This window comes from Anser anser (genome assembly GCF_964211835.1).
Source record: "Anser anser genome assembly, chromosome: 5".
NCBI lineage: Eukaryota > Metazoa > Chordata > Aves > Anseriformes > Anatidae > Anser > Anser anser.
In genome coordinates this window covers 30,429,347-30,452,967 of record NC_139725.1, presented here as the reverse complement: position 1 = coordinate 30,452,967, position 23,621 = coordinate 30,429,347, and the positions used below count along the sequence as shown (strand labels likewise).

General features: G+C 43.8%; 2 protein-coding genes across 12 annotated transcripts in view; both read left to right on the top strand.

Moving 5' to 3' along the window:
- LOC310899756 (deubiquitinase DESI2-like) overlaps nucleotides 1–12,898 on the top strand; it is a 55,514-nt gene extending 42,616 nt beyond the window's left edge. For all 5 annotated transcript variants that reach the window (XM_083836655.1, XM_083836653.1, XM_083836654.1 and 2 more), the window contains one exon: nucleotides 9,798–12,898. In XM_083836655.1, the coding sequence (XP_083692781.1) occupies nucleotides 9,798–10,040 (243 nt within the window). In that variant the 3' untranslated portion in view covers nucleotides 10,041–12,898. The remainder of the gene's footprint in view (nucleotides 1–9,797) is intronic.
- Nucleotides 10,824–23,621, top strand: part of COX16 (cytochrome c oxidase assembly factor COX16) — a 48,023-nt gene continuing 35,225 nt past the window's right edge. For 2 of the 7 annotated variants that reach the window (XM_083836666.1, XM_083836661.1), the window contains exons 1-2: nucleotides 10,824–10,962; nucleotides 13,049–15,365. Coding sequence is in view for 2 of the 7 variants with exons in the window: in XM_083836660.1 (XP_083692786.1) it covers nucleotides 15,696–15,842 (147 nt within the window). In the remaining 5 variants the exon portion in view is untranslated. Of the gene's footprint in view, nucleotides 10,963–13,048; nucleotides 15,366–15,479; nucleotides 15,499–15,538; nucleotides 15,843–23,621 lie in introns of those variants that run through there. The other 5 variants (XM_083836663.1, XM_083836664.1, XM_083836665.1 and 2 more) reach the window with 5 other exon arrangements.

The following is a 23,621-nucleotide window of genomic DNA, read 5'->3' as shown; positions in this document are numbered from 1 at the left end:
TCCTGGTTTTCAGAACAAGGACAGAAGTTACAAATTTCTGTAAAGCAGATGTAAAGGGAAAGGAATATAGCTGTGCTTTCAGAAGAAAGACAAAGTAATGCCTGGTCTGGAAGGAAGGACCTGCAGGCTTGAGGTCACAACCATGCCATTGCTTTTCAAGAGCACTTGTTACTGCAGCAGCAGGAAGCAAGGAAGTTTGCTGTGAATAGTGTGTTTGGGGTGCTGAGAAAGAGATGCAATTATACTATCACCAAGCCTGTTCTTTGGGCATAGATAAAGGCAGATGCACACAGATATTGGGAACTGTGAAATTGCTGCCAGAGAGCTCTATTTCAGTGCAGAGCATGGCTCTTGATTACTCTGTAACTCTTAAATACAATTTGGACTTGTGTAAGGCAGATACTAGGTAAGGCAAAAGCATATGGCACAAGTTGTACCCCCAAACACATGTAGAGGTGAAAGGTTGACTGTCAGGGGGTTCAAATGGGGGCAAATAATAATGAGCCCTGTTCATGTGTAGGCATATGGAGAGTGTATGGTGCCCAAGGACATCGTTAGAGAAAACAGCCATAACTGCAGGATCGGAAGCAGGATGAACATTTTCTCCTTCCAGGTTCTTCTCCAGTCCGGTGATATTCCTCAGTACTGAGTGTAAGGTCACTGTCACTGCGACTTAAAGTCTCAGAGAAAGCTTCTGCTGCTTAGCCCATTCACAAACAGAAGATGACTCATTTGACTTCCCACCAGCAATTTTCCATGCTTCTGAAGTTTCCCATCTTAGATAAGCTATGGAGCCCTGTTCCTACCAGAGTGACGACAGTTGCTACAGCATGTCTCAGAAAAGGGCAAACCACCATGGGAAGGGAGAAAAACACCTTTGAATCAGTACCAGAACTGGAGGATAAGTGGAATGACTCAAGGAAACCACTCCTTCTCCCTTCACCAATGTGATTACTGCCAAGCAACTGTAATGCTTGCTATTTAAATAAATTGTTTAGCACCTTGCAATAGGACACACGGCACGCAATTATCAAAGAAGCGAGGCTTCTGTGAGCACCAGGGAAGATAACCTCTCTTATTCCAATTGCCAGCTGTAGAACAGCAATAAAGTCAGTAGGTCGTATGGGCCCTTTTGGCAAGATAAGAAGTTGATGCTCATCATAATTAGGAAATGAATTGAGAGGTACAGATTTGATTCACCTTAAAGATTGTTGATGTTGGAACTTTACCTGAGGACAGCAGAGACAGAAGATTTTATTATTTTATCATTTCTTCTCTTCCCGTTCTTGAAAGGGGAATGATTTCTTTCTGACCTGTGTATGTCAGAGAATCATAAACTGGGATAGATCACTTGGATTTGAGGGATTACAAACTCTCAAGGAAAACAGGTATCTCCTCCAGCTTTCTTTTGTACTCATGGATCCTTTTCACCCCTTTACTCCTTTAAATATCAAAGGATCTGTTTCCTTATTGATCAGCATTTCTTCATCCAAAGGATTGGATCCAGAGGACTGTGCTCAGAGATGCTATCTGGGAAAATATTTTTCCCAGAAGACATCCTCACAGAGCTAATTGTTAGAGCTGCACTAGGATAAAGACTTAACCACAAGCTTCCTGGATAAAGAGAAAGCTTGCTGGGGTATGGGAGAGCAAGTTAGACCAAAGATTTATTTACCTTCTCTTCTGCATTCCAGCAAAAAACTCTCCAGAATATCAGCTGCAAGATGTTCTGGAGAAGGGTTACCCTCAGCCTCTCCTGTGGGAACTGTCCTACTCTAATTATTTACATGAACAAGGAAATAACACATTCCAGGAGGAAAAGAGAGCGGCCTAAATCAAAATTAAGGTGCTTGTGGTTTTAGAAGCTCATTTTGAAGTGGTAGAATTTGTAGAAGTTCCCAGAGAGAAAGATGTTCGGGGGAACTGGAGGTGGTGTTCTTTAGCTGAAGTGGCATTGGGAAGTAGTCCTGGGGACTAATGAAGTGAGCTTGGCCTATTTGTCTTCAACACAGGAGGGCAAGAGAATCTCCTAAGCATCTCAGGTTGCTTAGGTCAGCCTTGAAGAATTCTTTAGCGTCCTAGGTGAGCCTGGCCCCTATTGGATGGGGATTATGGACATAGTCAAATGCTTTGTATCCAGACTCAACAACTGTGGTTGGAGCCTTGGTAGAAGGGAGTCATCTTTCTTTACTTCCCCACTTGCCGTGGGGCTGTGCTTGAGGTGACATGAGATGGTAGCCGACACATCTTCTTTTCTCCATGGCTGGTTACTTGTCCTTTTTCAGCCAAGGCAAAACTGGCAGCATATAACAGACTTGCACCAGAATCTTGCTTTCCTTAAAGTAGTTTGACTTTCAGCAAATTTGCTGAGAAAGGCAGGTTTGCTGAGTCAAGGACCAAACGAGGGCAGCTTTTTAATCGCAATAAATAATTCAGCCCTAAAGCTTTCCAGGTCCATCCCCAGACACACGTGAGCTCTTGTAATGTTATTAAAAACTAGGAAGCTTTCCTTAGCCTGAAAGCTCAGAGAGAAGGCATTAAACATCACAGAAGGGAACTTCAGGAGGCATTTGTGTCACAGTTGAAAGCAACAGAAGCTTTTATAAACCAGTTTTCAGCAGATCCTAAGGAGCGAAGTGATGCTCATGTTTTCCTTAGTCAACAGTTGCTTTTCAGTTGCCTCTGTTATGAGGAGGAGATGGGTGTTTTGTTGCACAAAAGTGTATGTGCTAGTCTGTTATTGGCAGGGGACAGAGCACTCCAAACAGACAGGAAAGAGGGACAGAAATGAACAAACCAACCAACTGAAAAGCAACCATGGGCTATGAAAGAACATTAGGAAACCTTTGTTTCCTGGCACCTGAGCCAGTCTTCAGGAAAGCTGATGGAAAGACGTGCTTCATTCAAGTAGCCTTTGAATGTCGCTAGCTCTTTGGGGAACAGGCTGTCTTGCTTTTCTGTTTCTTAAATACCATTTACATCCAGAAGCAGCTTATTAATAAAGACATCCTGCACCCATAAATTATCTTCATGGTTTCAGATGGATGTCATTTTTCTCTCAATTCTGCCTGTAAATATGCACAACTGTATACTGTTAGTAATCTGCTAAATGGTATTACAGATAGAGCTTCTCTGTAGTGGCAAAATGAGATTTCTAAGTGTGGTTTGTGTATTAGTTGAAATTTGTGAAGTATTTGGGGAGTCCTTGGAATGAAGGCTAGTATAAAAGTATACATTTCTTCTTCCATCATTACCCTTTCTAGCCTTGCTACCCTGAAAGGGTATTCCAGCCCAACAAAAAGGGTTAATGGAATAAATCCTACATGCATCTTCCAGGTCTCTCAGTCCATCCTCTTTCCTCTGTCTACCTGCTTGTGCAGGGGAATAGCATGAGGTGGCAAATAATTGGAAAAAGAAATCAACCCCCCAAAATAGCAAGTTCTTAGCACATCATTCCGATTTTTTGAAAATGGTCTGGTTTTGCCACATGTGCCTCTGCAGTTATTTCAGGTTTTCCCTTTTTTTCAGGTAGATCGATCACTTTAGATTAAATGTGAAGATATTTTAAGAGTGGAGGGAAAAAAAACAACAACAAAACAGAAAACCAAAACAACCAACATTTTAAGCTTCCTGGGACTGTTGTAAATGTGGGGGATTTGCACCATCTATTTTGCTTTATTTGCTTTATTTTTGCAGTTGTCTTTCCAAACCAAATGCCCTGTGGCCTACCCTGTTATAAATAAGCATAATAGCTTGGAGCCAAGTTAGTTCATAGTCTCTGGGGAGTTCTCTAGACACACCATTGTGAACCCTTTGAGTCTGTGTGTGTGCACAAATGCTGAGGACATGCCTCCTTTACACAAATAAAGCTGGCAAGGAAAAACCTTGTCCTTTTCACCAATGCCTGTTGATAAATGAAAAGTGTCAGAGGTGTAAATGAACTAAGAGTGTTGATAGGCTTTTGAGACTGGAAGCTTTTGCTTAGCAGTCCTGCCAGACAAAGTCTTTCCCTGTTCCTATGGGTTCCTGTATTCTCTCTTCTCACTGTCTCTCCATCCTCAGTAACCGGCTGCTTACTGAGGTAAGGAAACAAGGCTTCAGACTGAGACTGAAACACAGGATTTTCTTGATTAGCTATTCAGGAAAAAAGGATGCTGCTCATGTCCATCACTCTGTGGACGTGGGTTGGCCTGGTCGTGTTCAGGACAGCCATAACACGTGTGTGTTTATACATATATATATATCTGTGTTATACCATAACATATGGATGATCATACTGGGTAACAGCTGTTCTCAGCCACTGGCCTTGAAGCAGCACCTGCTAGGAAAAGAGAGTTCCTTTCCATGCCATCATGATAATAGAAATGAATCACAGTTGTTTGCAGTATTTTAAATATCAGTTACAAGCCCAACTTAATTACACTCGGCGCTGCTGAAATGGTCATCTGTTAGGAGGCTGCTTGCTGCCTACCTTGTCATCCTGCTGGCTGCACTTAGAAGTGCTGGTTACAAGCACTTTCATGCCCAGAGGCATTTGGCTATGCTGCAGTGTTGGTACACGGCAAATCAGTGATGCCTCTTGTAATTCTGCCCTAAATGTGGTCCATTAGATGTTGTGTAGTCACATTTGCAGGGCAGAGCTAGAGGTATGTTCCCTGCTGAGACACGCAGATTTCCTCAGCTCTGTGAGCATTGGGCAAAGGTGTCCTCCTGCACTGGGTTAATGGTTTATTCCATGTGTCTCCAAGTACTAATTTGATTGCATTGCCATGTTTCTCTTTTTACACATGCGTCTGGCTGCCATAGTGCAGCCTGCGAGCTTTGCCTGGGCAGGTGTGCTGGTTTGTGTCTAATGGCCTTATTCTGAAATTCAGATAAGTGCTGTCTATGCTGTGTTGTCTAGGCCTTACAGGAGCAAACACAGGAAAGATTCCCCTTGGACCCTGAAGACTTTGCTCCTGAAGTGCTGTGGGCTGTGTGTTGGACTCCCTCAGGCAGCAGTAAGCCCCTTTGCGTTCTCTGAGATGTGCCAAGGGAACACTGTACAGCAGCTCCATGGATACGTGCCCTGCGTGGCCGCCACCTCATTCTAAGCAGGGCTGCTGAGGGGAAGTAGCCGTGGGTGGCTGAGCAGATGTTCAGTGCTGAACTCTCAAGAGCCTCAGCACCATGACAAGGACTGAAGTAATTAGCACGCATTGCTTGAGGAATGTTAACGTTGCCTCCGCACAGCTTGATTTTCATGGATCAGAGTATTGCATGGTGCCTCTGGAAGGGCTCACTTAAAAAAACATATACCTAAGTGTGTTGACCTAGACTTCTATGCATGGCCTGAATTGCCCCAATTTGCACAATCCAGCACAGCACTGAACTTATTGTATTTGTGCGTTTTCTTTTAGGATCCACAACTAATCAGCCCTTCACCCTCTTTTGGAAGGGGCTCAGTCCATTAAACTACCTCAGATTATGTCTAGTATATTTTAACAGTGTTCACAGAATGCGGCACATACCTTCTCCCTGCCTCAAAAAAGAAGAAAGAGGAGGATAACAGCAGGCTGATTGCATTGTTCTCTGTAAGGCAGAAGACTCAGCTTCTTCTGTAGCTGGATGGCATACAAACCCATGTTTCCCAGCTGCTAAATGCTCTCCTGCTCAAGGTAAAGCTTTACACGGAGCTGTAAGGTCTTGCTGAGAAATAAATCCTAGCTCTTAGGGCACTTAAGGGAGGGAAGAGTCATGAGCTACAGTCCTTACACCCAGGGCTGTTTGTATGTTTTAACTAGGGTCTGTTTCCTGCCAAATGGCACGGCTAAAGATGCTCAGAGGTTCTTTTTACACCCTAAATGAGCTGCTTCTTGATGAGTTGAAATCCCGGTGTGGATTTGACAGCCGTGCAGAAATAGCACCCGAACTGCCGGGTCCCGTTTCTCCCTCACATTCGGCTTCAGCCACGGATGCCTGAACTGCTGCTTCCGTTTGACCCAGCTGCATCTGCAGAGTCCCCTGCAGCTCCTGTGCAGCCCCCAGGAGCAGCTGCAGCTGTGGGAGCCCTGGCTGGCAGTCACAAGGTGCCGCTCAGTGGAAGCTGTGAGTACACGCAGCCTGCGCGGGGGCTTCTGCCTGAAGTGGGGACTCGTCTCGGCCAGCAAGCAGAAGCTGCACCCGCTGTCCCAGGGGCTGGATTTCAGTCTGCGGCAGTGGCTGGCTGTCTCTGCGGGGTGGGTGGAATAACTCACGCCTTCAGGCACCTCACAGAGCGGGAAGATGAGGAAGAGCTATGCTCAGCAATGATAGCCGGACAATATTCACAGGAGGTCTGCAGAGCTTAGGGAAACCCTGAATGGCCTGAGGTTTGCTGCTCATAGTCCAGCCCCTCCTGTACTACTCAGGGTTGCCCAACCCAAGCGCTTACATGCCTCAGGTAAGCTACAACCCCTGAGCTACATTTCAGGCTTGCATCTCACATAGGCTTAGCCCTTCTGTGGCTCTGGTTGTTTCTTTAAAGTTCCTTCCCCAGTCAGCTGCCATACCAAGAGGCTCAGCTGTGCTTTATTCAGGTGTCAAGCTCAGGCTCTGCTGTAGCTGTGGTAGGTTTTCTGGAGTGGCCACTGGGTATTTCTGAAAGGGATGATAGCAGGACAATTTGATAGGATGGCCAGGACAAGTGATTTCTGACCCATAGCAGCTTATCTGCTGAGTTTGACAGGACAGCTACATGACCCATCACAGGGAAGTTTACCCCTCTCAAAAGAGAAAAAACAACTTGGTTGTCAGGCAAGAAAAAACTCTAAAATGCCAAATTTCTAAGAACCTTAAAAAAATATATATATATTCTTGTGGAAACAGTGGATGGTAAAAGGGTTCTGTAAGTTTATCATCGTTCCAGTGCGTGGTTTTCAGTTGAGAATTGCCTTAAAGAGCTGCAGTAATTTTTCTTTGGATTCATACGCAGTTGGAAAACACCCACTTCATCTTACTTGTGTTGTTTTATTTAAGTTCGGTTGGCTCAATCCCATCACAGTCAGGCTTCTCCATGAGCCAAGTACGGCTGGATGATCTAGCATGACACAATCTATGGCAAGGAGCTGAAAACAGAGGAGAAGGTTATAGTGTTAGTGGAGTTCCCTGCAGTTGCCCTTTTGCTCCTGTTGAGCATTGTGTTTTGCTGTGGAATAGTAACGAGGCTTTGCTGACAAGAGACAAGGGCAAACACGACTGAGGAAAGGGAAACCACTTTGACTTTATCATTATCCTTAAGCTTCACAAACAGCCCTTTGCTGATTGATGTCATGGTGCCCACACATCTCTCAGTTCTTTTTATGGCTCCTCCTGGCCTCACTGATTCATTCTGGGTGAAGAAGCTCCCATAAACAAACAGCAAATGTTTTAGCACCACTTCCACATTTGGAAGTGCTATTTCATTTGCTAGGGAATCTGCTTAGGAAAGAAAGACAGATTTTAAAGCTGTATTTCCCTTTCAAGCAGTCTTACCTTGTTCCGTTCTATCTTTTCTGCTAATTTTCTGAAGAATCATACCCTGTTTTTGTTTTTCTATTAATATCTGAGGGGGAGAAATCTTTAGTAAGACCTATGGTTGCTTGAGAACTAAATTCACATGTATGCATGCATCACAAGGAGCCTGAACTGAGTCACTTTCTACACTGGCAATATGTTGCCTGAGTTCCTGGGCAGGAAGAAAGAGAAATGCTACAAAATCTAGAGGCAATTCTGCTGCATTTGTTGGTTTTGGCTCAAGTTCAATGTTCGAGTAGAAGATATTGAATACAGTTTTAAAAATTCAGCAGTATTCTCATGAAAATGATCAGAGGTGTCTGATGAGAAAATCAAATAGATCAGCAAATTTTCTATGAATGAGTCTTAAATGCAGGTAGAGAGTGCTTGTGCTTATTGATTCAGGCAGTAGTTCTAGCAATGGAAACCAGGAATCCGGATGGGGATAAAGAATTGCTACTGAAGGAACTGTCCACAGATCAAAAATATCAAAAATACAGATTCATATGGCTGTGTCTGAGGTTAAGTAAAATGCAACACCATTAAGAACTGAATTAGAAGTCCTTGATTACCCTTGTAATTTACAGGGCATTGAGTAAAGAACAGGAGTCTGTACCTGAAAATAATTTAAGAAGCCAAATGGTTCTGCTCGTTCTTTGATGCCTAATGACAATGTCTTCATTTTCACACATTGATTTTTTAAACAATGCATGTCAAAATAAAGTTAGTTCCACAGTCAAATTAGCATGATCACAGGTTTGCTGCCTTCTCTACGCCTTACTGGGAATTCCACGCTGTCGGAGTAAGCTAATTTCCTTATACTCAGGTGACTGCCGGACTGGAGCTTAGATTGTTCTGGCCAGACCGAAGTACTCTTGAAGGACCAGCTGGCCATCAGTCCTAAGACCTGTCCAGCAGTATGGCCTGTCCTATTTGCAACTGCTCCAGTGCTGCTCCCTGAAAAATCCCTTGAAACCTCTAAGCAGGGTTCCTGCATTTCCACTGTCAATAACAGACATCTCGCCAAATAAGCTCTTTAGTGGATTAGAGACAAACAACCTCTTAGTTTTTGCAGTAATTGGTATTAAATTAAGTGTAGTTTTAGACGGGAAGAAGGTGGGAGAGAAATGAAAGGAGCTTAGTATTCGCAGAAGGTGCAGCGTGGACAGCCCTGGAAGCACTAATCCACGTAAAGTACAGATCGAGGTCTGTGGGGTGGCATTTCCTCAAAATCTGTCTTGGAGACAGTGCTGGGTGGGAAGGAGAATTCAGGTGTTATGACCTGCCACAGACCTCAGGCTCTAGCATGCTGGTGTAGAGGTGCACAGGCAGTGTATTTACCAAGGACAGATCCTTGAGGCTGGTAAGTTCCAGGTGTCTCTTCTGTGTCTGCTAGGGGAAATGGTGAAATGCAAAGGGAAATTTTTATGTGGCCTAAGCCAGATACTGCTACTAAAATCTGGCACCTGTATGTATGTGTGGGCAAATGCAGCAGAAGGAAGGGTCTGCGGTATGCAGCAAGGTGTTTCATTGTGCTGAATATGATACGACTTAGAAAAAGTATCTGTGCTAGCAGAGTGTAACCCAAGTTGGGGCCAGCAGCATGTACAATGAAACGCAGACCTAGTGAGAAGCTAGTATTTTTACATTTGTAGATCTCTTCCCCGCATTTAGGAAATGCTATGCAAGGAGAAATTAAAGGGTAACATGACAATAGGAAAAGGACCCTTAGGTATTGTAACCTGACTGACCCAGTATGTCGGCACAAGGAAGAAAAGTGAGCAGGAAGAGCAGCTTCTCAGGCATCTCCGGAGATCCGCCTAGTCAGGCTCAGCTTCTCGATTCCTGGAGTCTGCCCAGCAACAGCTTAAATCTTTTTCCAAAATTTCTGAACAATTTTAAAAATGAGTGTCATTGTCTTGATTGAGGGGCAGTAGCAGGCCTGTCCTTTAACCCACGGACTGCCTGGAGAACAGGCTGGCCGAAGATGTTGAGGGCCATGAGCTGTTTTCCCCAGTCACTGCTCAGATGCTGATGCGGGCTATGGCTGGCAGGGCTGTGTGTGTGTTGAGAAGTCGCTGCGTGCAGTCGTTTGCGATTAGAGCTGGTTTTGGCTGTAGAGGGTGGTGGTTTTGGCTGTAGAGGATGCTCCCTGCATTCAAACAGGTCTCTTCAGAGCAATGGGGAGCACACCAGCTGAGGTGATGGTGCAGATGGAGGTGACGCTACCACCACAGACGTGTTTGGGTACTATTAACCACGCTCTTGTTTGGTTTGCTCCTCAGATCCTGTGCGGGAAGGAGATCCCCCGCTGGGTGAACCGCCTGGCCTACTTCAGCTCCTGCATCCCCTTCCTCCAGAGCTGCCTCCCCAAGGAGTGGCTGACCCCGGCAGCCCTGCAGAGCCACATCAGCCTCGGGCTCCACAAGGAGGAGCAGGGGGACACAACGGATGAGGAGTCCCCCTCCACCTCCGCCACCCCCTCAGCCTCAGGCACCTCGCGAACCTGTAGGCATACCCGGGTCTAAGCTGTGCCCAGTATGCTCTCTAATAACATTCTCCTCTCTCGTGTACTATTTCTTCCTCGCTCACCCTTTCACATACCTTGGTTTCTCTATTTTCCCCTGACAAGGCAGGGGAAGGAAGACCCCTGCTACTGAGGAGGAGAAGCTTCAGACCCTTTTCGAAGGGCTGCCATGACAGTTGCTTGCCAAAACAATTGTGAACTCCAACACCGAGCTAAGGAGTGTGGCAACTAAGCTGGATTTTCCTCCCGGGATCCTCATGCTCCTCGATCCATGGAGAACTGCTGGCTCTCAGGCATGAGAGCACATGTAGGAGCAAGGGGCACCATACTGTGACGTTCCTCCTCTGGAGCAGTTTTATCTTTTTATCTCTTCCCCCACCCACTTGAGCCCAGCAGCCTCCACTCTATTTTGGCTGGGGTTGCCATTCCCAGATGGCAAATTTCCTGCTCACGCCCAGTGAAGGAGGCAGAGCCAGAACTCAACCTCATCTCTTAGACCAGCAACAAGCTCCACTCAGCCCCATCCCTTTTGTAATTATCAGGTTTCTAACTCACGTGAAGGACAAATGAAAGGTGCTGCTGTTCTACAAACACCAGTTTTCAGTACTCAAGTTTAAGAGCTCGAATGACAGTCCTGCTCTTGAAAATAATAACAAAGAGAACCTAGAAAATGAATGTGTTACTGTGGCTTTTCTTTGGGGTCAAAAAAAGGATGGGGCTAGTGCTTAAAGGCAGCTGCTAAGTAGGTGCAGAGATGACTGTTGACTATATTGGTGCTTTTTGGCACAGACCCCTCTCAGTTCCCCTATTTCTAGGCAGTGTTCCTGGTTTCCTCTTTTTCTTTTTCCCCAGGCTGGCAAATCTGTCTCCTAGCTGATGGTTGCTGGCTGTCTTTGTGGGATATGGCCTTCTGGAGCAGTAAGGTGAGGAGAAGGAATCTGCTGGGAAGATCAGTACTTCCTTCAGCTTGTTCTGCACTCATGAGACCTAAAAGGTGTCTCCCAAGCCACCCTTTCCCAGCCTATTTTAGAGCCAACCAAGAAGGTAACAAATAAGTGGCAAACCCAAAGAATGTCAACGTGTTTCCTTCTCCTCCCTTTCTGGAGGTGGAGGGGGAAACCTAGGGCCACATCAGGAAAGCATGGATGACCCTTCCCATGCATGGGCCACCATGGTGCCTTCTGTTGTGTGCACTATTTCAAATGGCATGAAAAATGGGCAGAGCTGGCTCACTAGTCTCTCCAGGCCGGCTGTTGGCAAAAATCTGGTCTTTGGATGTTTTTCTGCTCATTCTGATGGCTGACAAGGAAGCTGAGGAGGGAGAAAAGGACACATACGCCAACTCTTGCACTCAGTTACCTCACTAGGAGTTCTATTCAGATGATGTGGGAGAGCATCAAAGGGGAAATCCAGACCCCACTTTCTCCCTTTTAGCTCCTCTTGGCCACACGAAGGAGGATGAAAAAGGAACAGGCCCATTGTTGACAGAAGGTTTCCGTTTTAGAAATGCTGTTCTCAACAGCTGCTACCAAGTCAGGACTTCCTCCCTCCACCCAAAAAAACCTACAAGCGCTTAAGATGGGTTGTCTCCTTTCATTGGTTGCTGCAAGACCAAGAGTGTGCTAAGTCCAACTATCTGTTTCTTTAGCTCAGGTATACAGAAGTGTGTGCTTTCATGGCTGGCTATGCTGTACAACGTGTCTGTACGGGCAGTGCTTAATGGTTTGTTACATGTGCGCACACTTCGTGAAGAAAGAGGCTTTGGCTTTGGTGAGATGTATCGTATGGAAATACAACGCACAGGATGGTCTCACTCCACTGCTTCCTGGAGTGATGCGTGTGTGTTTGGGCAACAAACCTTTTACAACACACCTCTCATTTTTATCATCTGAACAAATTGCTGCAAGTTCTGTACTGAACTAAAGTCATGTTCCTTACTAACCTTGGCTACTCACAGCCAACACTGCATTGTGACCAATTCTGCAGCTCCTGGTATCCAATCCAGCACCAATCTTGATTACCCTGGCTCGTCCAGGGATGTTTAATAAGTTTTCTATCCTATTCTCCATCCTGCTGCCCAGAAACGTTACACAATGTACTGTTGTGTACTCTCTTCCCCTGCAGTCATGGTCACTGTAGCCTAAACCAGCAGCGCAAGCTCCATTTGTCTGAAGTTCCCAGGGTGCCTGCCAATAGCCAGCAGCACAGTACGTGCAGTGAATTTTCAAATCTCTTTTTAAAGTCCTTCTCTGGAGTAAAGTGTGAAAAGGCTTTCCCAGAGCTTCCGTGCAGGCCAGGGAAACTGCAGTCAGAAACGCCTCGTTCCTGACGTGGCGAAAGCCAGCCAGCCAGCCCTTGGGTTTCCATTCAGCACCTGAGCTCCATGTAAAACTTCACGCACACACCTAGGAGAGAACTACGGCTCCAGCGGCACGTTTCATGAGGAAAACCCTCTCACAGTATTTCACAAAGTAAAATGTTTAACTGGCTGTACTGTAACACAGACAAGAAAGCTGCACTCAACCTTCCTGGGGACATGACTATGTGCTTGAAATATTGGGAGTAACACTTGGGAAGAGCTGTCAGTGTCATAAAAAACAGATGTTTGTTTATCTACTTTTATGTTTGTCAGTCTGTTTATGGCAGTTGGGGTCATAACAAGGAGGCATGAAACCTCTGTCATAATTCAAAACCAGAATATATTCCAGTCTTCAAAAAGGTTCCTCCCCACCCCTCTCTGTTCAAGGTGATTGACCAACAATGTCAAGAACAAAGGCACACTGTGGAAATAAAATATATATTGGTGATAGCTTTATCTCTGTAATTTAACAGCATTTTAGATTATTAAAAATGAAAACATTTTTAAGTCTAATTTACTGCTCATCTCTAGCACAGCATGTTTGGTTTAAGCACTTGTCTTATCCTTCTTAACACAGAATTATTGCTATTATTATGTAATTATATAACATTTGCATTTAGTTTCATATTTACTTTCTCTGACTGTTTTAGATTATAACACCATGGAAAAATTTTAGATATCACCAATTATCAGTGAAAACAAAGAGCAGCTTATGAGTCTTGACAAGAGCACCCAATGGCACCAGCACAGACTCTTAACCCTTCTACTTACTGCCAGGAATTTCTGTGCCCTTTTTGAAGCTGGAATGGGAGGGCACCAACGCTGCATGTGGGCATCAGCAGCTGAGGGTTACTTCTCTAGCAGAGAACTAATAGTCCTCAGGTGAGACAGCAATAACGAAGGTAAGGTTAGCGTAATGCTGTAGTATTAGAGTTACAAGACAAACTGTTTTTATGGAAAGTTACAGTAAGAGAAATGAGGTAAGTAATAACCGCTCTTCTCAGCACTTCTGTATCTACAATAGCAATTCTCTTAATTTCAGATCATTCCCAGTGCTGATAGGAGTGCTCTGTGATGACTTCATCCCAGTCTGAACGCAGCCTAGAGATGAACACAGGCCTGTTCTTTTGCTCTCTTCACTCCCAGACAAAAGTCAGCATTTCTGGAGTTCAGGTGTTTGAGGGGATGGGGGAACACATTAAATTGCTACCAGGAATGAATGACTGCTGGTTCTAAACCTCAGTAGATGATCCATTAATGCTGCTGTATCCAGCTTTGTTTTGATCGGATTTAAAAGTTTCTGGGAGTGTAACATGATTGGGATAAGGGATAACAGCGGAGGAAAATTGGCAGTATGATCATGGCAGTTTTATCTCCTTGGGAAACAAAATGAAAGACACAGCTGACAGCCAGACCCTGAGGACTGCCTGATCAATGAGATTTGATGGAAAGTCCAAAATCACAGAAGAAAGCCCGCAGGAAAGAAGATGTGTATTCACCTACAGAACCTATTGGGGTTTGCACATTTTCCTTAACAGTGTTGAGATGACTTGTCTTTTGTTGTAAGTAAGATTCAGCTGGCTATGTACTGGTCATCCACTGAGTGAATATTAATATGTCTCACTGGGGAGGGTAGAAGCTGTATAAGTTTAAATTCAGCGATGCCCTCAGTGCTTACCAATCTGAATGGCAATGTTTCCTGCTGTCCTGCTTTCCCTGGTACCCCACTTGTAAACTATGGAAGCTCTTTGTCTCTCCATGCCACCTGCTTTCCTGAAACGCCCCTGATCTCAGCTCCGCAGGCTGGCTGTTGAGATGGCAGTAAAATCCCCACGTTTGCTGATATTCAGTGAACTAGTCATTCCTTTGCACTAGTCAGCATTTAATCATCATTCTTCAAAGTGGCACGTTTTGTTTTTGCGGTCCACTTAGCCCAGGCCAAGCCCTTTTCCAAATATCCCGCAGAAGCCCAAAAGTGCAGAACACAGAAAAATGCCGAGAATTTGAATCAAATCCGCTTGCTGAAGGGCTTTTTCACACGTTCAACACCACACAGACAGGTGTGCTCAGAGGGGACTGTGACCCTTACAAATCTGTATTGGTGGAAGTCCTTAAAAGTGTGTACATATGCAGTGCTAAATCTTCCACAGTGCAGTACTACAGCTCTGCAAGTGAGAAAAGGCACTCCTCGCCTTGCTGGCAGGGGGACTGCTGCTCTCTTCCCTGCTGGGAACGCTGGAGCAGCTATCGATTTTCACATGGATTTTTCTTCGTTACACAGAAACACGAGCCTTTGTTCCTTCCCAAACTATTCGCTGCAGGCTTTTCCTCTGCCTACTGGGGCAGATTTGTCTGCAGAAACACGTTCCTGCGTTCACCTCTGGGAGTCGAGAAGGGAACTTCTCCCGAGGGACATCCTGCCCCAAACCACCTGGCCGCACGGCAGCTGCTCAGCAGCCTCGGGGTCGTGTGGAGAGTTTTCCTCTGTAGTTTTGTGTTGTTTACTCATTTTTGCAACTTCAAAGGTGTCTTTAGCGAGGGCAAGCTCCTCTGCCGTACACACCCAAAGGGAATTGTATTTCAGCAGGGTAATTCAGGGCCAAGCTCGGGTTTGCTGCAGTTTTGGGGACAGTGCTTTCACCTCCCCCTAAGGGCTATGCTGCAGCGAGTAACTTTGAACGTCCAGAGTCCTGGAAGAGAGACCCAACTGCCCCTCACGCACGCGGTTTCCCTCAGACAACGACGCGGTGCATTCACACAGCGCGGCAGCGGCACGGCTCCGCCATTTTAAGCCTCCCCGCGGAACCCCGCCGCCGCGGCCGCGTTTCGCCGCCGGAGGGAGCGGCTGTGGCGGCCCGGAACCGCCGGGCACGGAGGGGAGGAGGGAGGGCGGCGCTGCCGGGGCCCATGGAGCGGCTCCGGCGGCTGTGGCGGGGCCGCACCATGACCTACGGCGTCCCCCTGTTGGTGAGCGGGGCGGGGGGCGGCGGGCTGCTGCCGGGCCGGGGGGCTGGGGGCGGCCCGAGGGGCGAGGGAGGAAGGCACTGGGTGCCCTGGGTGCAGCCCCCCGCTCCGTTTCCGCATATGCAGGTCTTAAAGGGTAAGCGGCTTTCAAGGTGGATGAAGAGTACGGCCAAGGATAATTCTAATATTTTTTTATGGTGGTTTTGGGTAAATGAACGAGATCTCCTTAAATCTCCCGCAGCGCACCTCTGAAAAGTGGGGAGGTCCGGAGAAAGGCGGTGGCGCTTTTTAGAGTGAAAAGGATTGAAAGGTTTGAGGCTGTTTATTTCAGTGATGCAAGTAAGTGCCATTCCAGAGGTGTCCAGGGTAGGAGCTTTAAGTGGAAATGCTCGTGCAATTGGACGCGCTCAAGTAACGTTTCTCAAAATAACGATAAAGACATTTGTGAGAAATGAAAACAGGTCAAAAAATCCCAACAAGGTAAGGTGATAATGACACGACTGTATGAATCGTTTGCATCAGCCAGTCCAATCCCTGATACTGCAAACAACTTGGTGGTACACCTCTCACGAAGTGATCGAACGTGACTAAAGCTGTGCAGCCACCCTGCTACATGCACGTGTACCTGGAGGGCTGTCCAGAGCTGCGCTTCTTTGGCGCTTAGACTGAAATTCCCTCACTTTTAAATGTTCTGATATCATTCTTGAGTTTAACAACACCTTTCTGAGATGTTTCAGGTTGGATGTATTTTTTGGTCACAGCCCTATTGTTTACCTGATTATTATTATTTTTTTTTAAGGTTTGCTACTTACCTTTCAAAATGAGGAGAACTCAGTCTGCTTAATATTCTGCAGCTCAATTTTAACTCCATAAAAGGTTTAGGAAAAATACTAAATTATTAAATTACAGATACTTAGAAGTGGTACACTGGTGGAGAATAATGTCGCCGTAACTTTTCAATAACAATACATCTGGTTTGGTAGGTTAACTGGCACAGTGAGTGAGGCGATGCAACTGATGTGCAAGATCTTGACTTTGATAAAACTTTCAGCATTACTTTCCCTGTGAGAAGAAGGAGAAAGTACGGCAAAGATACGCTTGTTATCGTTTGTGTTCTCAAAGGATTGAAAAAAAATATTATAAAATGTAGTTATCAGTTCTCTTCCAAAGTGGGAGGGTATCCTGGGTGGGGTGGGTCCTGCAGAACAAATACTGGTTGTGGAAAAAACAGAAATCTTATTAGAAGACACAGAAACAAGAGTAAAGTAAAACGCTTGTTTAAAGGAAAAAAAAAAAACAAAACTTAGAAGAGCTTCAACAGCCACCTGTCAGCAACATCATATTTTCAGTTCTGCTCCAGTGCTGGAGCTAGGGCTTCAGCTTTCTGGGCCACGGCAGACCTCTGGTTGCCCTTCTGGGCCCTCTGCTGTTCTTGCGTGGTTTGCCATCAGTCATAGCAGACATTTTAGAGACTTTTTTTTTTTTTTTGTCTTTGTACTGTTCAATTTCATTCCACTTTCCTTACCACAGCGATCTTTCCTCCAGCAACAATATAATATTGAGCAATATTCTGTCATATCTCTTTCCAGGGTTTCATGTCTCCATGACTTAAAATTAGTCTTCCCTGTGAATATTTCAGAATGTTTCTGTGTTGCTTCCCAAGGAGTAAGAAAAAGGAAAATTCTGTGCAGTTCTTTTCAGTTTCTCAGCTATCTATTGAACTCTGAAAGCATCTCTGAAGCTGAGTAGAACATTCCTAAAAGATCAATTACAGCAGAAAAGGTGCTGAATCTGTGCACAGTCAGAGAAGGAGCATGCCTTGGTAACCCTTTAAATTCTGCTGAATTTGTTGATAGTACTGAAATGAAAGTTCTCTGTTAGATTCTTGCATCCTGTACATAATTTTTCACTATACAATGCTGAGACTTTATTCTTCACTACTGCTGGAGGACACGAGCCCACTGCTGGACTTTTCATCAATACTATGTTGCCCTTTTAAAAATTCAAATCGATTTCATATCTTCCTTTCTTATACAGCATATTTGAATGAGAAGTCCCTGCACTACTCTTTAAAAAGGATCCAAGGTTGAAGAGATCATAATTTAAAAACAGATGAGGGTCTTGCTATATAGATGCATGATTTAATAAATATTAAAAATATTTCTTCCTTTTTAGTGTAAGTTATCTTGACCCTTTTTTTGTGTGTGTGTGTTCATTTGGGCTTGGGGCTGTTAGAATATTTCTATGCAGAAGGAATTTTCTTGGTTCATCTTTAAAACATCAAAATGACAACAGCTTTCAGAGTAAGATGCATAAATCACAGTTTTCAGTCATGCTTTTTCAGAAGATAAGACTGTTTCTTTGTGAGCACCAGGGAGACTGTAGGGGGCAGGAATTAATCTGCAGGAAACTTTGATTTGTCAACGTTTTCTTTAACTCTTTTTTTTTTCTGTAAACTCCTCAGGTTCTGCATGGTGTAAAACTGTATGCATGCAGGAGAGAGCAAAGTAACCTGGCATGGAATATCTTAACAGCTTGAGCGCTGCAGGGTGCGTAGTCGTAAAGCACTGGTGAAGACGGCAACATCTGTGTAGATGTTGGGATGAGCTCAGTGACCTTACAGTTGTAGCTCTCAAATTTGCTGTTATGACAGGAGGGCCTTAGTGTGGTAATTTAAACATCTTTGTCAGCTGTATTGATGTCTCTTTCCTATCATGGTAAGTCAGGCTTGACATTAAAAGGAAGGAGTCTACAAGTCTTTGGGATGCTTGGCTCTGTTCCACAATCAACTCTACCAGCCCCAAAGGGATGTGTCCGTCAGCATACTGCAGCTGCTGGGATGATTCTGTAAGACGTTGAGAGAGTGAGGCTCATTGGTACGACATCAGGTGGATCCGTTGTCACACCTTTCTTACAAGACATGGATCATGTTAGGGTACCTCTGGTGCAGTTTGAACATTTGAAGGTTGCTGGAAGTAATTTTTTTCAGACAAGTGTAGGTGGTGATTCCAAGTCATTGACGTAGTGTTTGGACTTCAAAACAGCAAAGCAGTTACAGGTTTTAAACACATGTTAAAAAATGTTATTTTGTATGCTCACAACACTTGCCAAAACTTGCATTTCTGTTTCTGTCTTTGGCTGATTCTAGACAAGGATCTTTTGTACTCTCTAAGCTGCAAAAGGAATGTACAGATCCAGTTCCAGTTCTGCTGTCAACATGTTACAAGGGAAAAATTAAATGCTCAGGATCTAAAGCAGCATCTTGGCAGACAGGAAATATGGTCTGTGCCTCACTTGGTGATTTTCATTGCACGCCTAAAATAAGTGTAATGCTCTATATATGCAGTATCACAGGTTTCAAACATTTAGCATGTAGTGACATTCTTCGTATCTATAGCTGTGGATTTTGACATCTTTTCATTCTGTTTTTTTTTTTTTTTCCTTCTCTCTCTCTCTTTAATCTCCTCATCCTGTAATGACCATGTTTTTACAAGTACTTTCCTTGTGTATCTCCTCTTTCCAGATCTTGTCTTTGGTGTGCGTAGTGTTGCCAGAAGAGATGAAGGTAGCTGGGAACAGTGAAAGTTTTTCTCTGTGAATAAACATGTTCCTAAAATATATCTCCATCAGTGTTTATGCACACAGACTGTACTACATTGCCATCTACATTGCTGCCTTGAACAGTGCAAGTTTACTTTGATAAGCACTTTGTTAAGAGACAGTGAGAGTGCCTGTCACGTACAGGAGAAGAAAGGTCAGATTAGAGAGAGCTGCTACCAGAGCTGCAGCGATGCGGTCAGCGCTCCCAGGCACCATTAGAGAATGTCAGGGGTGTCTCAGGCCTTGTTAATGAACCCATTTTCTCTCAACTTTATTGACCTCCTCTGGCAAAGAAAAGAAAAAAAAGGAGAGGATATCAGGATATGAATTCACATGTATGCGGGTTAGTTTTGTTCACTGGTGAAGTCAGGGTCATCTAGAAGCCAAGACTGATGCTCAGAAATATTTTGTAAATTCTGGGAAGTGCTATCTTGTGCTGTGACTCACCAATATGGGAAGTTGTACTGGGCTAATGGGTAGGGAAAGTACATTTTTATCATTTAAATGTATTTAAATAACCAAGCATCCAAAGATTCCTTTAAATACAACATTCCTAATGCATTGCATAAAAAGCTGCTAAGTTCTGAATCCTGGCATAAACTCTACACTAGGCATGCTTTTTTTTCCCTGCTGATTTTGGAGGATCTAGCCATAAAAGATAATATGAACACTTAGAAAAGTGAAAAATTCTTCTTGGGAGTAATCATGTTTTTGAGATCTATTGTTGCCATCAGTGTCTCTGTGTAAAAACTGTTATTAAATTATCTTTTGGTATTGTGTGAAAAAGAATGACTACAATTAGCATTTTTTACTTCCAGATATGTCAGTGTTATTGTTAACATCATTTACATTATCACCTTGAACAATTCATAATATTGAATTGCAGGATTTTTATTGGTATATATTACTTCATGCAACTTTACATTAACATTTGACATATACAGAACAGTTCATTTAAATGTTAATATGCTTTTGAGAGATGAATAGGAGTTTACATTTATACATGATAAAAGAGTTCTGACTTCTAATATTTGTAGATAAATTGTGATTGCCTGTAAAAGCCCACAAGTATTAAATCTGTAGCCTGGAAAAGCAATAAATACAAAACAGTTTTTAGAGTTTTAAATTGGTAGCTCCAAATCATTGAGTTGGATAGTGTCATTTTTATGCTTTAATCACTTGTATTATAAATATTGTGTCTCTAAGATTATGATGGGATACGTCCATGACTTGTGCTGCACTTCTTTGCATCTCCTGTTCATCCATCTGAGTGTGTGTTTGAATCATGGAGCTGTTCCAGATAAAACCACCCCCAGAACCGTTTGTGCCGGAGTGGAAGCCAGCATGTTCAAGCTGAATGGGCTTTTGTGGACTCCAATTTGCGCAGTCTGAAATAGCTGACATCCATCTTTCACTTGACTGGCAGGTCTTAGAGTTTCTGAGCTCATCTTCTCAATCAATGCCTTAAACTTTTATTTTTGGTTCTAAATCTGAGTAGTATTTTCCAGATAAATGTTAGGTACTCTCTTGTACTCCAGGCTTGGCCTCTGTTTCATTTTAAAAGAGAGGAAGTGTGCTTACATTGTTCAATGCTGTTAGGATGGACTAATCTGGCACTCAGGGATCTTCAGATCCGTGCTGAGCCTAGGAAGAGCAGCACAAGTAGAGATTTGCCTGTTCTCACACTGTGTGCGTAGTCCTGCTTTAAGATCCACCTTCTTCAAGGGGTGGTGAATGTAAGCGGGTAAAATTAACTCTACTCCATTGAATTTTCAGTCCCTGTCCAGCATTGTCAACCAGGGAAGTTGACTTACTAGTAGTGGTTTGTTTTTATCTTCTTTAATGTAGATTTCAGTTTATTTTTCATAGAGTGAACAGGTGACAAGAACCCCAGGTTGCCGTAAGGTATAAACAGTTTCTCATTATACTGTGCCTCGGCTAGATTTGAACATCTGAGTAATGGGAATACTAATTTTAATAATGAATCCAAATTTTGGCTTTTAGAAGCTTCGGAAGGAGATGGTATTCAGCAGCTGCAGCTTGGCCACCATGGCAGACCCAGTTTTCAAACAGCTGCAGCTGCTGAATGAAATTCCTGTGTCATCTGCCCAGTCCAAGCAGTGGGTGTAATGCAAAGTGACAAAGCTGGGGCTGAAAATGCCTTTTTTTTGCTAATGCTCACACTGAGGAACCTCTGGGTTGCTGTCCGCCCTGCATTGTTTGAAGGTTGGTTTCTACTAAATACATTTCCTATGCTTTCCAACCTGCCATGAAATGGGCATTTTAATGAACCAAGTTGTTTTTTTTTTTTTCCTTCCTAAGGCAGAATAGTAGCGCTGAAAGTCTGCAGACCATTTTTGTTGTGCCCTGCCTGTAGCCATTCATATTTACAGTCTTTAAAATCATTGCTTTGAACATACCCTATACTGAGCCAGTTCTTCTGATGCAGTGGGTCAAGTTTAATGCTCTGCACAAAGTTCCACGTTCTGTGAAAGCTACACCTTGCTGCTTTATCAGTCAGTTATGGCTGGCCCCAGCTGATACCAGCTGCTGTCCAGGTTGCCAGCACGGTACTGATGCAGTCGGCTATCGGCATGTTTCATCCGTTTCTGGTTGTAATGCAGTTCAGACTGTCTGCAGTTTGTGAATTCTAGTATACGCATAGAATTGGTGCATGCTCTTACTTTGTCAGGCTTCTGAATGAAATTAAGGAATTTTATAGTTTTGTTTTCCCCCCAGAGGATGCCTCTGATCTGAACTGAAAATGGTTTCCATTTGTTGCAGATGAGAAGAAAAGGCAGACCCTATTCTGCTCCCATTGTGAGTGAGGAGAGGTTTTGGTTTCTGAGAAGATTCTGCCCTGTTTTTTTCTCTTCTCAACAATTTCTGCGTTAGAGCGAAGTGCTGGAGTTGCTCTGGAAAATAAAATACTCTCGAGAGCTGGCAGAGGGGGGCGCTTCAGGTTAAGATGATCTGCCTGGCTCTGCTGTGGGACTGGCAGCTTGAGCACTACTTTATTTAGGAACAAATAAGAGACTTCAGTCTTCTGTGCTGCCAAGTTGCTGTCTTTCACCAGCTCTGCACCGCATATATGACAGTTCTTTAAAAAGGAAACCCCCAAAACCTTTTGACTGTGATCACTGCAAACTAAAATAAAAAACTAAAAATTCACGACTGTTCTAGTTTTGAAGCTCATGATGAATAGCTGGAGGGTTTTGCTGCAGTGTTCTTAAAGAAGAGGCTAGAAAATCAGCACGTTCCTTCTTCAGTGATATTTATGATAACATTTTCCTGCTTTCTTTACACTAGTGTGTAATATGTGTTGCCAGCACTAAATATAGTGGTCTGATTAATGTAGGGATCTACAACAACTGTGAAGTAATTTAGTCATCTGGCTTTCACAATTGGTGCTATAGCAGGAATGAGGTTCTCTAGCAACAGGGATGCTTAGGATACTGCACATTGCTGGTGCTGCCAGAGAAATTGTTTCCTGTTAGTTTGCTATACTCAAGGGACCGAAGGTTAATGGTGGGATCTGCTCTTAAGGCCTAACTTCTTGTGCTGTTACGAGTCCTCAGTGAACATCTCGCTGGTGGTGGTGACAAACACGAGTATTACCCATCCTAAGATGCAGTTAAGTGATCAGGCTGATGCCATCCATAACTAATTGTGTAACACACTTCCCAATGGAGAAGTGGGCAAATAGAATTTTTAAAAGAATGAAAGAGAATTTTATGTCATTTTTTTACATAAGACATGTATTGAGGTTGCTGAGTATATGTGACAGATGGTGCTCTTATGTCACATCCTATCTTTCATTTTGTTTTGCAACATGCAAGTCTTCCATGCATGCATAATTGCATTACAACATCATAGGGGTTTTTGTGTACTCACTGAAACATAAAGGAATAATCCAGTGCGAAATCTTTAATGGGGGGATCGTGCTAGCTGTGCTGCTAAGCTGATTGCACCAACGTGCCTTAAGTGCTGGCTCACTGGGATGTCTCCCAATTTTGCCTTCTTAAGAGTAAACTTCAGGTGTAAGTAAAGGAAAAAGTGAAATCGTAGCATCGTTTCATTGATCTGCTGAAGGCATTCAAGTGACTAGACAGACAGTGTTTACTGTGTAGTAAAGTTTTTGCTCCCCGTTCTGACACATTTAAATCTAATAGTTCCTCGCAGTGAAAGAATGCAGGACTGCAGGTGGAACGCATGGGACTTTGCTTCTGGCCTTGGCTTGCACTGAGCATGTTCATCTGTTGCACTGCTTTTTTAACATGCAAGGAATGTGGAGATTATCTGCATCACAAATTGCAAAGCTAGAAACATATGTGAGACATACAGAATATGGAAGGCCAGTAAGCTAATGACATTGATGGAATTTTTAACATCAGTCTTGTCCCAGTTCTGATTATTTTGATTGCTGAATCTTGATGTTTCATTGTTGTTTGTATGTCTGTATTTTTCTCTTTAAATAGAATTAACTTAAATGAAGATGGTGAGGGCACCTTCCCTCATAATGAAAAAAAAGAGAAAAGAGAAACTTAAACCAAGCTAATATTTCCATTCAACACAATGTCAGTCACTGAGTCCTTTATTACCTCTACTGCTGTTATAGTTGTGTAAACTCATTGATACTTTCTCTATCATGGCTTTTGA